Source organism: Mustela nigripes, chromosome 12 (genome assembly GCF_022355385.1).
Source record: "Mustela nigripes isolate SB6536 chromosome 12, MUSNIG.SB6536, whole genome shotgun sequence".
NCBI lineage: Eukaryota > Metazoa > Chordata > Mammalia > Carnivora > Mustelidae > Mustela > Mustela nigripes.
In genome coordinates this window covers 111877183-111894660 of record NC_081568.1, presented here as the reverse complement: position 1 = coordinate 111894660, position 17478 = coordinate 111877183, and the positions used below count along the sequence as shown (strand labels likewise).

General features: G+C 39.7%; 1 protein-coding gene and 1 long non-coding RNA gene across 13 annotated transcripts in view; one reads left to right on the top strand and one right to left on the bottom strand.

The window, feature by feature from the left end:
• MEF2C (myocyte enhancer factor 2C) overlaps positions 1 to 17478 on the top strand; it is a 164336-nt gene that overhangs the window by 119440 nt on the left and 27418 nt on the right. For 8 of the 12 annotated variants that reach the window (XM_059418213.1, XM_059418218.1, XM_059418215.1 and 5 more), the window contains 3 exons: positions 543 to 686; positions 9786 to 9972; positions 13199 to 13246. In XM_059418213.1, the coding sequence (XP_059274196.1) occupies positions 543 to 686; positions 9786 to 9972; positions 13199 to 13246 (379 nt within the window). Of the gene's footprint in view, positions 1 to 542; positions 687 to 745; positions 884 to 9785; positions 9973 to 13198; positions 13247 to 17478 lie in introns of all 12 variants that reach the window. The other 4 variants (XM_059418219.1, XM_059418216.1, XM_059418214.1 and 1 more) reach the window with 2 other exon arrangements.
• The window catches only part of LOC132028795 (uncharacterized), a 71530-nt gene continuing 68235 nt past the window's right edge, over positions 14184 to 17478 (bottom strand). Inside the window, exon 5 of the long non-coding RNA XR_009407558.1 lies at positions 14184 to 14284. This is a non-coding gene — a long non-coding RNA (uncharacterized LOC132028795). The remainder of the gene's footprint in view (positions 14285 to 17478) is intronic.

Sequence of the window (17478 nt, the reverse complement as noted above, 5' to 3'; positions counted from 1 at the left end):
AATATCACCTGGGTTCTCTTACGGCCTTTTGCTGTCACGCACACATCCAAAGGGGTGCCAGGACACCAGGAGCACCAACCATTATGTTAAACTCAAACTAGAGATCCGTTTCCATTTCTGCTTTTGTCACAGTCGCGAATTCCGAAATCATTGTGTAACGCCCTGACTTCTAACTTTCCTGTGGGAAGATGGTGTTGCAATTTGCCACCTTACTTGTATTCCTCTATAAGTGTCTGTCGTTAGATATTTGAAGCACATATGACTTTCGTACCATGAAATTTCAGCCCTTGTTCCGTCTTTGTTCATTGATTGAATTTCGTTGTAAAGGGAATATTGCCCTTTTATTTTTCTGTAACTAGTAATGGGTATGATATTGAAATCACTCCCGGTGGGGTTTCCTCTGTGGTTCCTTTACCCTAATGTTAAAAAAAAGCGTATGTAATTACAACCTGAAATAACGGACAGCTTGAACTTCTCTAACACCCCTGAATGTCTCTTACAGCCTCTGTCTAGGTTTGAACTTTCCAAATTATGTATTTCAGACGTTGAGAAAGAAGGGCCTTAATGGCTGTGACAGCCCAGATCCCGATGCAGACGATTCAGTAGGTCACAGCCCTGAGTCTGAGGACAAGTACAGGAAAATTAACGAAGATATTGATCTAATGATCAGCAGGCAAAGATTGTGTGTAAGTACTCGGAACACCCTTCATTTTTTTTACTCTTGATATTTCTCTGAACCTGGCAGGCCTTGAACAAGAAAGAAAACAAAGGCTGTGAAAGCCCCGATCCCGACTCCTCTTATGCACTCACCCCACGCACTGAAGAAAAATACAAAAAAATTAATGAAGAATTTGATAATATGATCAAGAGTCATAAAATTCCTGTAAGTACCGAAGGTAGATGGCTGGTCCGCTGATAACCTGCTGCAGTAACATCCCTTAACCCTTTCAGTGATGACTTTCTCTACGAAGCCCTAGAAAGTCAAACCGATAAAATAGCCATCTCATCCCACTGGTAGTGCGTTTAGAAAGCAAACCCTAAGGGGTGCTGAAATTAGGTAATCTAAGAGTTGCCCTCAAGAAGTTCATCCGGAGGCAGAAGGTATACAGGCAGAAGAGACACACCCTGAATTTACAGGGTGTCTTTAAACACACGGTTCACAAAGCACCTGCACTGGTAAAAGGCTGGACTCTCCTGAACGAGCCGGAAGATTTACTGTAGTATATACACATATCCGTCCTGAGCCCAGGTACATGAGTAGAACCGCAGTTCTCCCACGATCATCATCCAAAGGGAAGCTTGTTTCTGAATAAAGCTTCTGCCCCTCTCCCTACACATGACATCCAACAGCAGCACTGAAGGGTTAAAGCTAATGCTCGCTGCAGGGAAACAGACTGCATGAAAACCTAATGGTAAGATTTCAACGTATCTGTGTGCTGGGGTGATTTGAAAGCTTTATCAGAAGATTCGCTTTGCCTACACCAACGTTTCCCATGCTTTAACATTTGGCTAAGTTTTTGTCTTAACCAAGTCAAAGGATGTCTAACAATCAATCATATGCCTTGCCAGATATTTAAGAGAAATAACTTCGCATGTATTATTTTGTTTGCCCACATAGAGAGGGGAAAAGTACATACCTTTTTTTATACTCTGTCATCAGTCAAGTGATGTTAATTTTGTGACATCGAGTGATGCAACTCAGAGGTTCACGTGCTTTCTGAATAATGTTAGAGTCTGAAACCCTCATTGTGTACCAGCTCTTCAGGAGGTAATTAATTCCTTTCTCAAAAAAGAACATTTTTCATAAGTTAGCAAAACACCCTCAACTCAAGTGAAAATATGCCTCAGCAATTACAAGCGCAGATATTTGGGGACGAGAGCTCTAGGCCACGTCCACATTTGCACTCACAGGATAAATTAATGCCCTACATGTAGGAAGTGCACAACCAACTTGTGTTGAATTAAATCGAACACTTTAAAACTCATTTATATAAAAAAAATAGAATTCATTAATAAAATGTATGAATATTAAACTTTCTATCCTCATAAATATGTCTGCTTCTTTTGTTAAATGAAATAATGTCAGCAATAGAGCTTTTGTGGAATCAGAATTACTAATACCCAGTATTCGTGTATGAGCCACTTAGCTAAGTGGCTCGAGTTCTTAAAGGTTTCATAAAACCAAGTACTACCTACAACACATCCACAGTGGGCACTTGATCAAAAATAAAACATTTCCTATCAGACACAGCGATGCATACATCACTATGCATACGGAATTCTTAAACGATAAAATGCCCATTGAGATTTTATCCTGCCCAGAAGAAGGAAACCCTTGCCCAAAGAAACCTCTCCTTTGGGCCAATTTTTAATTCTTACGGGCTGAATTTCACTTACTATAGGATACACTGGTTTAGAGCTGCTAGGCATAACTGTTTATGAAGATGAGACTGCAGGTGTCTCAAACGGAAGGAATCCCCTGTCCAGTTAAGGAAGGGCAGTACATGCAATACTGCAGATCACGCTCCATGGCCGTGATCCTAAATGCGTGTGAAGCTTTAACCCCCGGAGGCTCTGGGAGAATGCCTGTATTTGCACACTGGATCTTTTCCCCATGCTTTAGGAGAAGGAGGTGTGATGCATAACCTGGACTCCCTTACAGTATTTCATCCTGTCCTACAAAGAGTTCAAAATCAGGATACATGATTCCTTAAGAGGTGCAGTGGTGTGTGGCGGTGGATGAAAAACCACATGAGAGTTTACAGGGCGGGCTGTGAGAAGGACTACACAGCTCCTAGCTGTGCCTCTGAGTCTTCGTCTCTGTAGTAAGTGCTTCAGGCTCCACGATGAAAAGCCCAGTTTTCGCACATCGCTTTCAGTTGCTGGAAGTAAATTTTGTTGAAAGTTTCCACAGCTGCTAAAACATTTGCAGCAGGGCAAGGACACTCTGCCCTTTGTATGTAGAGAGTGTCTCCACCTCTTTAAAAACATTACAAGACTGTTTTTCTAATTCAGAGACCCAGTTTGAAGAGTTTCCCTTTTAAAATAGAAAATTTAATATTGCAATCACCTGTTACAATTTAATTTATGCCTATATTCCTCAATTACATGAAATAATTCACGGATGATTTGGAATCTTGTTGACCAGCATTTCCTCATGTGGGGTTTGCCACGGTTCATGCTGGGCCTCACAGCAAGAAAAAAACAGTTCCATTTGAGGAACCAGGAATTAGGAAATGGGCTGAGGGAAGGAGGCGTGGTTGCAAGACCGGTTGAAAGTGAACGGGAAGGGAGGAAGTGGAAATGTGTTTTCTTCAAATAACAGCCTGTGAGGAGAGAGAAATACTGCTGTACATAGAATTAAGGAAAGAGTTAAAAGGAAAAGCTCTGGAGATTATTTATCTACTGAGGAGGAATGCTTGCAGGAAAGAAAAGATCAAAGGCACTGGTGAAATGGGGCCACAATGGTGAGCTACTCAAAGAAGGGAAGGAGGTGGGGGCCAGAGCAGGACAGAGTTGTAGGTAGACCCATGACCTAGTTAAGGCAGTAGAAGCTACTTATGTGACCACCTAGTGATTTCTGTGTTTCCGATTGAACTTAGCTTCTATAGGTATTAAGGTGAGGGAGTAGGTGCTGGAGAGAAGACCAAGAATGATGAAGGTGTAGACCTTGTGAGAAATTGGGGCTGGGAAAGGAAAGAGCGAGTACAGGCCAGGGTTGTCAGATGGTTCTTAGCAGCCTGGTGATGGTTGATTGAAAGGGAGTATCATTAGTGGCCCAAAAAGGGGATTCAGTTCAGTCATTCACATTAAATGAAAGAGGGCCTATTAACTTAAAAATATTTTATTAAAAATATTTTATTTAACTTTTTATTGGACTTTTCCTTGTGGTAAGTTTAGGAAAATAGTGGGTTTTGGGTAAGAGTTCAGATACTTTCCTGACCACGATGACTCACTTCAGTAACCATGATCAGTTCGTTCAAGGGTAGACACTAAAAGCTTTTTAGCTCTTTTGCCTGTGTGTCGGAAAGAAGGGCTGGCATTGCGGGCATGTGACCTGTGCAGTTACACAGGGCCCTGCTCTTGTAGGCTTGGCCATCGCCATCTTGAAATTCTTCATAATTTTTTTTAAGGTTTTCTTTATTTATTTGACAGAGAGCGAGGTAGTAAGAGCAGGAACACAAGCAGGGGTAGTGAGAGAGGGAGAAGCAGGTCTTCCGAGAGGCAGGGAGCCCGATGAGGGGGCTCGATCCCAGGACCCTGGGATCATGACCTGAGCCGAAGGTAGGCACTTAACGACTGAGCCACCCAGGCGCCCCTCTTCATAATTTTTTAACAGGGGCCACACATTTTCATTTTAGCCTGTGCCCTGAAAATTACATAGTAGTCCTGCCTACAGCATTTTATTCAGTCACCCCAAATTCCCTCTTCCTACCTGTCTTGAATGTTCTAAAATTTGGAGCCCGGCCCTGAGATATATGCAAGTCGGGAGCTCTTAACTACTCTCTGGTTTCCAATTTTTAGACAAAAGTATTTTAAAAAGATGCTTTTAAGTTCCCTAATTTTAAAAATTCAAGAAGAGAACAAACAATGCTAAATTCCTCTAAGCATAAATGTAGCTTTTGTAGCCTTTGCATTCCCTAAAATGTTTAGAGCTGGTTAATCTCTTTATGTTTGCAAACAGCTCATATCTCAGATCAGGTCAAGGGACATTAAATGACTTGCCTGTTTAAATGGCAATTTATTGCACAACAGGATTGCAACTGAGATTTCTGATATAAAGCCTGTTCTTTCTGAGTCTCTGAGCTACCTCCTCAGTTGGTCATTTTTAAACTTATAATTCGACTTTAAAATTATTTAGCCAGTTCCTAATACAGATAAAGAAACAAAACAAAAGATAGAATGCAAAAGATATTAGCATTTTTTATAAATGTGATTTTTTTAAATTTTTTTAAGATTTTATTTATTTATTTGACAGACACATCACAAGTAGGCAGGGAGACAGGCAGAGAGAGAGGAGGAAGCAGGCTCCCTGCCAAGCAGAGAGCCTAATGTGGGGCTTGATCCCAGGACCCTGGGATCACGACCTGAGCCGAAGGCAGAGGCTTTAACCCACTGAGCCACCCAGGCGCACCTAAATGTGATTTTTTAAATATGCTTTGGTATCAGAGTTATATCTAATTGCTATTTAACCAATCACAAGAGAATTTCATACTTACCAAATTGTTTACAGCCCAGAATGCTGGAAACTGAATAATTCTTTGGGATGATGGTCAGAGGAAGAGAGGAGTAGAGAGATTTTCACTGAACCAGTTATTAGGGTAGTCCAGATTTTATGAAGTAATTATTGATAATTTTTCTTACTTTGGATGTACATGCAGTCAGAGGAATTGGGCTTTGCTGTCTACCGAGACACAATCAACACTCCATAGAATATTCAGGGGAGAAATAGTTTTATATTAGATCCTTAAGTATTCAGTCATAGTTAAACATTTATAAGTAGTAATAATGAGTACAGATAAAAAACACTTGTAGCTAAAAGATAGCTTTAAAATACCAAACCTGAGTAAATACGGAAGAAAGGGGTCTTGAAGGCTTATTTTTTCCCCGAGACCTCAGTCACACCCTGGCAGTTAGGAGCACAGAGCTCCCTCTAACATGGTTCCTCAGCTACATGTCATGAGAACCCTTTTAGTTCATTATTTTCATGATTCACAATAATAAGCTGCTAACGTGAAGCCCATACTCACATCACAGTATGATTTCTGACTGCAGTATTTTATTTCTGTCCAAAAACTTATACTGTGTTACACAGTGATTTAATGGAAAAAGCAACAGGCTCAGTCACTTACTAGTTGGATGACCTTGGGGCACTTAATCTCACAGATTTAAAAAGGAAAGGATTATATCCATAGTGAAGGGATGTTGAAAGGGTTGGCTCACATAATGTATGTGAATTAAATAGTGTGGCGCCTGCTCAGTAAATAATATACAGTAAATTGTAAGCTTGTATTTTCATATTAGTACAGTGTCTTCCTAAAATTTCTTTGATGAAAAATATTCAATTCATATGATAAAAATTAGATGAAGTGCTGCGTTTCCTGACAACAAAAGAGCTCTAGCAGCTTGATGAAAGGGAACATTATTTGGCCAACATCATAAGTGATGTTACAAAGGAAAGAAAAGCAAGAGAAAGAGATCAGGAGAAGGATGGGAATAGGATAAACTGCACAATTAAATAAGGTAGACAGGGTGGGCTTCCTTGAGAAGGCCAGATTTTGAGCAGAAAATTGAAGGAAGTGCTGGAGTTGGCCATGGAAATGAGGCAAGAATGAGCGAGTGAGGAAGAGGACAGTAGGAAATCAGATCATGAAGCCTCGTGAAAGCTGGGATTTATGAGGCCTTATGGAACATTGGAAGAAGTTGGGCTTTTCTCTGAGTAAGGTCGGAGCTTCTCACAGGGTTTGGAATAGAGGGGTGTCATCATCTGATCTGTGCTTTTAAAGGATCAGTTTGATTGCTAGATTGAAAATAAAAAGAAGGAGGGCAAGGATAGAAGTAGGCAACTTGTAGGAGGTGACTGCAGTTATCAAGGCAAGAGGTGATGGTGCTGGAATCAGAGTGGTGGCCATTCGAATGAGAGGTGTTTGGAGAGTGGATATATATGGAAGTTAAGCCAATAGGATTTCTGGGTAGACTGGGTGTGGGAAACAGTGAAGATTCTTCAGGGGGAACTCCCAAGGATTTTATTCTATGCCATTGAAAGCATTGTCATCAGTTGGAGATGAAGAAAGCTATGAATTGAGTTAGATTGGAGTTGATTTGGAGATGTCTATTAGACATTCAAGTAGAAATATTGAGATTGCTGTTGGATATGCAAGGCTGAATAAGGAGAGAGATCAGAGCCACAGATAAAGAGCCATGCCACTCTTAAATTCAAAGATCAGGGAGAAATGAGAACCTGCAACAAAAGCTGAAAAGGAGCAGCCATCGAGGTAGGAGGGAGAGTCCAGAGTTTTGAAAGGAAGAAAGTTTATCAAGAAGGAGTGACAGCTGTGTCCAAGTTAAGGATTGAGGAGTTCCCATTGGATTTCTCACCCTGAAGGTTAATAGGGACCATGACAAGAGGATTTTCAGTGAATGGTTGGAGGAACACTTTTTAATGGAATGAGTTGAAAGAAAACAGTATGCCATATTTACAACCCAAATTACAAAAGCAGAATTGCCATTGGTGATACGATTTTCCAAGATGGTGAACAATTTTTAATGAAGTTTCTTACATAGGAAAGTAGAATATTCCCTCAATGCACACGGTAATTGCACTTCTGGAAATTTCAGTATATAGTAAAATCCATGTTTCAATGTATGAAAATACCTTGTGTTTGTAGAACAGAGTTAGTTCTGATTCACATCATTATCAATGGGTTTTTTCACACAGATGAATTGTCCAGTGGTGGCTTTTCAAAATTGAATAGGACAAGAGATGATTCTTTGTTGTGTTGAACTGTCCCACATATGACGGCATATAGAACACCTGCCTACCTACCCAGAAAATACCAGCCACACCCCCAATTATTGTGACACCCCAAAACTGTACCACAGATTTCCAAAGTGTTCCCTAGGGAGGGAGTTCACCCTTGTAGAGTACCACTATTCTAGATCTAAAGAGTCACTATAATGGCTTTGGGGAGAAACATGGTCATTGAAGGGAGTTTAGTAGAAGAACTGTTGGTAGATAGGTAGAGTTCAGTGAAACCCAAAGGAATGGTGAAGTATATTACAGCTTGCAACCTGGAAGCTGTTACCAGCTTTTAACCAGGCCTAAAGGAGCAAGAGGACACAAAAGATAACAGTGGCACAGCAAGATCTGAGAATATAGAAGACATGACACCAAATGAGGCGTGACCTTCATGAGCAGAATACAGCCTCTGCCAACCTGTGGCTCCCAGGGAGGATGCTATAGTAGCCAAATACCCTGACTTCTCTCCTACTCTCTGTACTTCTGCCAGTGCCTCCCCTGGCCCAGCTGAAGCCAGAGGGCGGGGGGAGCCAGTGGATACAGCCTGGAGACTCAGCCTGCCAGGCCCAGAGCAATGAAGAGGTTGGAGAGCGGATCTGGAGGGGCAAATAGAACCTCCCACAGTTGTTTACCTTTGTTTTCTTAGGTATTCTAAGTAATTCTTATTTGGCCTTTTACTACAATGCAATATTTCATTCAGTCTATAGACATTTATTTTACAACATAAACTAATACTTTTTGTTGTTTAAAAGACTCTGAAAATTTGAGCCTCTGGAAATTCATTCTTTGACGTCTTATCCAACATTTATGTTTCATTGTATCATGATGTTGATCCAAAGTTATTGTTTGTTACTCTGCTTAAAATAGATAAAGTCTTAATAAAGACTGACTGTTTTAATAAAGCACTTTAGCATTTTTATCTTGCTGCAAAACAGTGAGGAATCAAAGACATTTGTAAAAGAGTTATGAAATATTTGCTTCTGTACGTATCAATATGTCCAGATCATGGAAGAAAAGAAAATAGGAAAAATAAAGAGTAAGAAAACATAAGCCTGAATAGAGAGTAATATTGAAATCACCACCAGGATAAAAAGCTTTTGCAGAGCATGACATAGGATACAGGCTCGCCAATCAACGAGGAAAGGAAAGTTGATGTTAAGATCACTGAAGGAAAAAAAAAAAAAGATAAAAATAAAAATGAAAACCTTTGAGTCACATGCACTTAGGCATTTAAACTTACACACTGGCTTATCTGAAATCCTGAGGGAATGTTTTATGTAAACCCTGTCTCTAACAGATCTATTAGATACACACACACACACACATATGTATCCATTTTATAGTAAGAATGCTATATGCTCTGACACCGTAAGTCCTCTGGCAATATGTGCAAGCAGTATTTTCATTTATAATGTTAAAACATTTTTTTAAAAGGGGGGAGTTGTAATTATGATTGGTTAGTACAAGCAGAGAAATAAGCATGATTTTGCTTAAATTGCTAAAATAATACCAAAATATCAATAATTGGGACCTAATTACTCTAATGAGGTACCCGCACGACTTCATTTCACTAAATATTTGCCAGCTTTCTCCTTTGAGATAGAAATCTTGTTGTTTGTCAGTGTCCATGTACCCCCCAAAATGTAAAGTGTAACCTATATTCTGAACTATCATTTTAAAATATGAACTATTGAATGATACATGCTCTGTTGAATTCTGTTTCTTGAAATGCCTATTATCTTTAGCATTACTCTCAAAAGACAGACTTTTAAAAATAATAATTAAAGTACAGGTGCTATTCACATGCTTGGAGATGATTTTATATCATTAAACTTCTGCATAAATATGCTTCAATAAGCAATTAAACTGAAGACTCTGGTTTGCATTTTAATCCTCCTCTTTCTCTGTGAAGTCATCACAATCATGTACCTTTGATCTTGCAGTCATTTCTGGCACCAGATTCAGACATCACAAATGAACAATTATTACTTAATAGAATGGAATTCGAAGACAATGGAGTCTAATGAAATGGGGCTTTGTTTTAAACAAAAGTGAAACGTTTTCTAATAGTTGCGATGGAAGAGTTCTAAGCACATTAAAGAAATCAATTTATGATCTGAACATCTTGAGAGCTCTCCTTAATGGTCTTATAGACACCAAGCAGCTTGGAATTTGAAATTTTTCTTGGAAAACTAAAGGCTGTCTGTACATGAGGACTTCTGTTTCTTTTCTTTCCTTTTACCCACGTTTTTCTCTGCTCCTACAGGCTGTTCCACCTCCCAACTTTGAGATGCCAGTCTCCATCCCAGTGTCCAGCCACAATAGTTTGGTATACAGCAACCCCGTCAGCTCACTGGGAAACCCCAACCTTTTGCCACTGGCCCACCCTTCTCTGCAGAGAAACAGTATGTCTCCTGGTGTAACACATCGACCTCCAAGTGCAGGTAACACAGGTATGTATGTCCTCATATGCATGCAATGTTAACAAATCGGGAAGGAACCACTCTTGGCACAAAGGGTATTTTATCACCAAGATGTAGACTTTTCCAGGTTTCCATTTGTTATGTTTCCTCGTTGCTTAAGATCCACCTTCTTGGGGCACCTGGGTGGCTCAGTGGGTTAAGCCACTGCCTTCGGCTCAGGTCATGATCTCAGGGTCTTGGGATCGAGTCCCACATCGGGCTCTCTACTCAGCAGGAAGCCTGCTTCCCTCTCTCTCTCTGCCTGGCTCTCCATCTACTTGTGATTTCTCTCTGTCAAATAAATACATAAAATCTTTAAAAAAAAAAAAATCCACCTTCTTTTTGGTCTTCAACCCCATCAGCCTGATTTTGAAATCTCCCATAATCTGCTATTTTTCCATTTAGACTCCCACCCACCTCTCATGTGGCTATATTTCAACTATATTTCTCAAACAGCTATATTTTCAGCTCTGTTTCTCAAACAAAAAGTCAAACATCCTTGGAGAAAGAAAGTCTTCATTTTTTTGCTACTACTCTCCTCCTGCCTAAGATGCCATTTCTCATCTTCCTCTTAGCCAGATTATCACCTTTTCCATAAAATCTTCCCCTGTGTCCTCTGATAGCATTTGTGCCATTTAGTTATTTCTTAGTGTGGTTGGTTTTTATTTATTTATACAGAAACTTATACCACAGAGGACTGAAAGCAGAAAAGAAATGTAATAAAATAGTGTAACTTAAGAAGTGTGAAATAAAAACAAAACTTAGAAATGAAATTAAGAGGACACCATAAGAACATATATACCTGCCACAAATTAGTCTCAATATTTCTAAGAAATCCCCACTGTTGTACAATGTGCGGTGTCCCAGAGAAAAGAAATTATTGCTCAGGAAAAGTCCAACCATTCTTCATACTCAGATCAAGCAAAACACAGTATATGATGTGCTATATTGAATTTGTGTCTATTTCCCCACTGGATTTAAAGAATCTTGGAGGGAAGACAGTCCTCCTGGATTGCCAACTTCACAGTTGGAACTAAGTAAATGTATACTGACTATAACCAAACAATCCCCTTATATCTCCAAAAGAAGCACCAAAAATAATTATATTTCTAAGTCATAGATAGCAAAGCATTGTATATTACATTTTACTTTTTTAAAAAGCACTCCATAGGAAATTTTTAGTATGTCTTAGGCACACATAACTATATTAAAGGCAATTTATTCACAAAATAATTTTTCCTTGAGAATACTTCAATATCTGCCTTGTAATTAAAACTAAACATGTGGGGTGCCTTGGTGGCTCAGTCATTAAGCATTTGCCTTCAGCTCAGGTCATGATCCTAGTGTCCTGGGATTGAGCCCTGCATCAGGCTCCCTGCTCAATGGGAAGCCTGCTTTTCCCTTTCCCAATCTCCCTACTCGTGTTTCCTCTTTCACTGTGTCTCTCTCTGTCAAATAAATAAAATCTTAAAAAAACAAAACTAAACTAAACCTTATTTCTATTTAGTACAGAAACTTCATATAGAAAATATAATCAAAATCAACCAAATGATAAAAACTTGATACATCTTGAGTCCGAGAGATGTGTATAAAGGATGCCATTATGCCATTCTCTCTGCTTTTGAATATGACTGAAATTTTTCATAAGAATTTTCAATACCATATGTTATTCCTTTCAGATCACACTCAAACACAGTTGAATTCCCTGCATGATAAATTCATGCTTGTTTATTTTTAAAAAATTTCATCCTTTATCTCCAAAATATTATTTGATTGGAAATAACAAACATTTCTTTAAAAGTAATGAACAGGGCGCCTGGGTGGCTCAGTGGGTTAAGCCGCTGCCTTCGGCTCAGGTCATGATCTCAGGGTCCTGGGATCGAGTCCCACATCGGGCTCTCTGCTCAGCAGGGAGCCTGTTTCCTCCTCTCTCTCTGCCTGCCTCTCTACCTATTTGTGAACTCTCTCTGTCAAATAAATAAATAAAATCTTTAAAAAAATAAAAATAAAATAAAAGTAATGAACAGGGGCACCTGGGTGGCTCAGTCATTAGGCATCTGCCTTTGGCTCAGGTCATGATCCCAGGGTCCTGGGATTGAGCCCCGCATCAGGCTCCCTGCTTGGCGGGAGGCCTGCTTCTCCCTCTCCCTCTGCTTGTGTTCCCTCTCTTGCTGTGTCTCTCTCTGTCAAATAAATAAATAAAATCTTTTTTAAAATAAAATAAAATAAAAGTAATGAACATATTCTTCAAACTCCAAAACCAGAACCAACTAATAATTATAGACTGTCACTTAGGATCAGTTAGAAAATAATCCAGCCGAGGATGGCTCAGTCGGTTAAGCGTCTGATTCTTGAGTTCCGCTCAGGTCACAGGCTAAGGGTTGTGAGATAGAGCCCCACATTGGGCTCTGCACTGGGTGTGGGCCTGCTTGAGACTCTCTCTCTCCCTTTCCTTCTGTCCCCTACCTTCCTCTCTAAAGAAAAAGAAAGAAGGGGAAGGAGGAAGGAAGAAAGGTAGGAAGGAAGGAACGAACAAAGGGAGGGAGGAGGGAAAAGAAAAGAATCCAGCTGATATTCTATTCTTTTGGCTAAATCATATTCCTTAAAACGAACAGTAATTATTATACCGAGTATCTTATTGAACTCTCCCAGCTGTCATATTTTAACATTGCCAAATTTAAGTTAGCAGAGAAGAAGCATACCTTTCTAAATTTGTAGCAGATGAAATCTTCTCTGTTGTGTCAGTAAGGAAAATTCAGGTAGTCAGTGAGGTCATTCGCTGTGAGTAGATTCATGAAATGACCAAAGTTCTGGACAATTAGCATTTTACAAAATTAATTATATAAAAATACATTTACAAAGAATTAAACATCAAGTGTAAGTTTACTTCAACACACAGTCAACCTTACTGCTTTTTTTTTCCACTTTCTATAAAACATCCAAAAATGAAAATTCAGAGACCATTTAAACCCTGGATTTTTTAAATGTAACCTTTCTTAGAACGGAAGATTCTGCAAAATGTCAGTGATTGAATGTAGGCTTAATGTTTGAGCTCAGCATGTCATAATAAAACAAATGTCAGCCATCCAACTTAGGTAATATTTTACAAATTCAGGACCCTTGGGAGAGCCAGAATACTGGGATTGCTAAAGGTAAAGTGTGTTGTTCTGTGGACCTGTGGCCTTTCCTTCTTCTGATCTTTCTCTTTAATCCGTAGGTGGTCTGATGGGTGGAGACCTCACATCCGGTGCAGGCACCAGTGCAGGTGAGCGGGGATTTCTGGGCCACAGCATGGATCATTGTTCAGGGTTTCTTTGCTGGGCGATTTGCAGGAAGTAAGTCTTTTGAACCAAGTAGGGAGATGTGTGAGCTGTATGGAAAAATGGCCCCCAGAACTTCTCAAGCATTTTTATGAAGCAGGAATGGATGGATTAGTAACTTAGAAGAAAACTGTTAACTAGAACTTTTCTTAATCAGACTTCAGCTAGTCCACATAACCAGAAGTGAAGGCTCTGATCAAACCCATTTAATCCTAGATACAATCTCTGGATACAAAAGTACCTTTAGCAAGACTTGCCTATTGAGTTCTCTGTGAATCATTTCACATTAAATGTGAATCTCTCTCCACCCAAAGAAGTACCAAACTCCTGGTAGAATGCATGTTTAAAAGGAGAGGGTATTCCTCTGAAATGAATCATACCTTACGTGTTAACTAATTGAATTTTAATTAAAAATAAATAAGTAAGTAAATAAGTAAGAAAATAGTAAATAAGTTAAAGGTGGCAGAGAGGGGCATCTGGGTGGCTCAGCAGGTTAGCATCTGCCTTTGGTGCAGGTCCTGATTCTCGGGTTTTGGGATCGAGCTCCGCATCGAACCCTGCATTGGGTGCTTTGCTTATCTGTGAGTCTGTTTCTCCCTCTGCCGCTGACCCTCCCTTAAAGATTTTAAAAATCTTTAAAAATTTTTTAAATTAAAAAAAAATAAAAAGGAGGGAGTGAGAGTGTAACCATTCAACAATATTGTTAATAAAATAAAACCAATTTTGACATTAAAATTAGCTCTTAAAGAATATGAATATGGTGTACTCCCAAAAAGCCATTTAAATATATTTTAAGTCTTGGGGCGCCTGGGTGGCTCAGTGGGTTAAGCCTCTGCCTTTGGTTCAGGTCGTGATCTCAGGGTCCTGGGATCGAGCCCCGCATCCATCCGGCTCTCTGCTCAGCAGGGAGCCTGCTTCCCCCTCCCCCTCTACTCACCTCTCTGCTACTTGTGATCTCTCTCTCTCTCTCTCTCTGTGTCTGTCTGTCAAACAAATAAATAAAATCTTTAAATATATATATATATATGTATGTATATATGCATATAAACTCTTAAGGATTTCTTCCACTACATCCAATCATGTTATAGGCACACTTCCCCAGGGTTCCATATTAATTCATATTATTGTGATTATTGAGATATTGATGTCACTTTCAGAGCAGACGTAAGACAGCACAGTAGTTTTTAATGCAAACCACAGTTCACTATTGGCTTAACAAGTAACCATGGTAATTCCTGCCGCTGGAACATGATATACATTTAAAATAGTAGGAGACAGGCCTGAATGACACAAGGTTATGTTTGAAATGTCAAAAAAAAAATTCAAGCTTATTAAAATATCCATGGACAACTAATTTAAATATTTTGCCAAGGTCAAATATAATAGTCCGCTAATTATAAGAAAGAAGATAAAATCAGCATACAAAAACATTTTTATAAATATATCCATTTGGGGGAAATGTTTCTCCTTCTGATACTGGCTCTTCACTAATTCAGTGAGTCATAAAGAAAAAGAATTTGGACTACACAGTGAATTAACAAACACTATCAATGGTACTAGCTTCCTATTTTATCAACCTTTTAAAAATTAGGTAAAGTCAAATTAATGAGTAAACTCAATATACTATTTTTCTGGACATTGAAACAAAGTGCTCATTTTTTCCCTCAAAACATACTCTGAGGCTTGCAGCCTGAAAATTACAAAACCGGATCAAAGCCAGACCAGTGTTGCTCGGATTCAAGTCTCTGCCAAAACTACAGTTAGAGAGAATGGTAGGGACTGAGAACTGGATTGTCACAAAGACCAAGAAAAAGATAACTTTAAAAAATGGTTTTGATGTTATGATATTTTATCCAGTATCTCAGTGCTTTTATAGGAACATCTGGTAGTGGTGAAAAAAAGTTATCATATGTAGTAAAAAAAAAAAAAAAAAATGGGGGGGATGGGTTACTCAGCCCTAATGGAAATAGACTCTTGTTTCTGCTTAATAGCTAGAATGCTTTAGGATTCTCTGTTGAAAATAAGAAGTGTTTGGTTGTTCAATTATGCTGTCATTGTCAATTCTCTGACAGCCCGCTAAGTTTAATGGCCCTCCAGGGACAGAGAAGACGGTCTTGTAAGTGTAAAAGTTAGCCACATATCCGGCTATAGCGTCATTGAACTAAAAAAATCTTACAAGCTTAGCAAATGTATCTTCCTGCATCAAGACCTCTATCTACCACAGACATAAGAACCCTTCAGGGATGCCTGGGTGGCTCATTGGGTTGAGCCTCTGCCTTCATCTTGGGTCATGATCTCAGTGTCCAGGGATCGAGCCCCACATCGGGCTCTCTGCTCGATGGGGAGCCTGCTTCCCCCTTTCTCTCTGCCTATCTCTCTGCCTACTTGTGATCTCTCTCTCTGTCAAATAAATAAATAAAATCTTAAAAAACAAAAAACAAAAAACCTTCTACTTCAAAAATAGAAGGAAACAAAAAGAAAGACACTCAGTTGCACCACCTTGATGATAATAAACATTATATCCAGAGGAATATATCTCATAGCCATGAACATATAACTTTTCCAGTGTCTATATATTTGTGAGAGAGTTAGTTCCTTACTTTTTAAAAATAGAGGAGGAAGCCCTTTCTAACTCTGGCTCCACAGAACACCTGTTGCAGATGCCACTTAGTAGAGGCAAGCTCCTGTCAGGTCCTGCTGCAGGCTCAGCCGTCTTCCCCTTCTTTCTCAAACCCGCCAGTATCATGTGCCAAAGCTGAATATATCTATGCTGATGTCAGAGAATCACATAACACCAGGGGAAGCGAGGCCAGCCAGAATGTCTCTGCATTTTCAGAAAAGAAAACTAAGGCAAAATGGCCGAAAGATAGCTTCCAAATTTCGAATATTGTCATTGAAATTCAACGTCTCTGATCAAGGTAGAAAGTCTGTGGCCATGTGCACACAATTAAATACTTTTCGATCTTTGTATTTTTTTCAAAATCAGATGCTCTCAATGGTAAAAAGAAAAAAAGTGGGGGGGGGGGGGGCGGGTACAACCATGCAGAAAGGAAGTGAATTTAACAATTAGTGTGTACTTATAAATACCAAGGGACCAAAGAGATAAGGATTCTCTTTTTCAGTTCAGCTCAGTGATATAGTAAAGCAACTTTCCCATCCAGCCCCTGAACTATATAGTTCTCCCTCATCCCATCATCCAGTGGATCATCAAGTCTTACCAACTCTGCCTCCCAAGGTACTTCTTAAATCCACTCCTTTCTCTCCATTCCCATCCCATTGCCCTGGTTCCGGTTCCTAGCAACGCTCCAGGACTGTTTCCAGAGCCCCCTAATTTGTCTCCCTGCTTCACGTTGCGTTCCCCTCCAGTCTCTCCATGACTGATTAGCTTTTCTCAAAGGCCTACACTAATTGTAGGTCATCCTTCATGTGCCTTAAGTCCAGACATGGCTTCCCATCTCTCTCAGAATTACCCAGGAGCCTTTTATCTCTGGCCCAGCCTTCCTCTCTACTCTTAAACCTTCTTTTCTCCCGCTGCCAGCAAGAACCCTGCACTCTAATAACACAAACATTTAAATTGCCCTTACTATGTGCTTTACAAAAAGGAACTCATTTATTCTCATAATGGTTCTTTAAAGTAGATATGCATATTATACCCTTTCCATAGATGGGGAAACTGAGACAGAGAGAGGTTAATTGCCCAACGTGGAACCCAGGCAGTCTGGCTCCAACATTCATGCTCTTAACCTCTTCATTGCACTGCTACTTTGCAAACAGTATTGAGGCCACTTGCCTTTACGTATGCATTCCTAGTGCTCCTTTCCCTCAGCTTCTTCCTGCTCCTGAGCCCTCCTTGTCATCCCTCAGAATTCAGTACAGCCATTCAGGGGGAATTATGCATCTCTTCTTTTTTCGCCCATGGAAGTCTGCTCCCACATCACTTATCTCATTGCATTGTTATTGCATTGTCTGGGCACACATCTTTCTCCTGGACACTCAGCCCTCTAGGGGCAGACTGTGTCTTTCTTTTTTTTCTTTTCTTTTTTTTTTTTTTTTTTTAAGATTTTATTTATTTATTTGACAGAGAGAAATCACAAGTAGATGGAGAGGCAGGCAGAGAGAGACAGAGGGAAGCAGGCTCCCTGCAGAGCAGAGAGCCCCATGCGGGGCTCGATCCCAC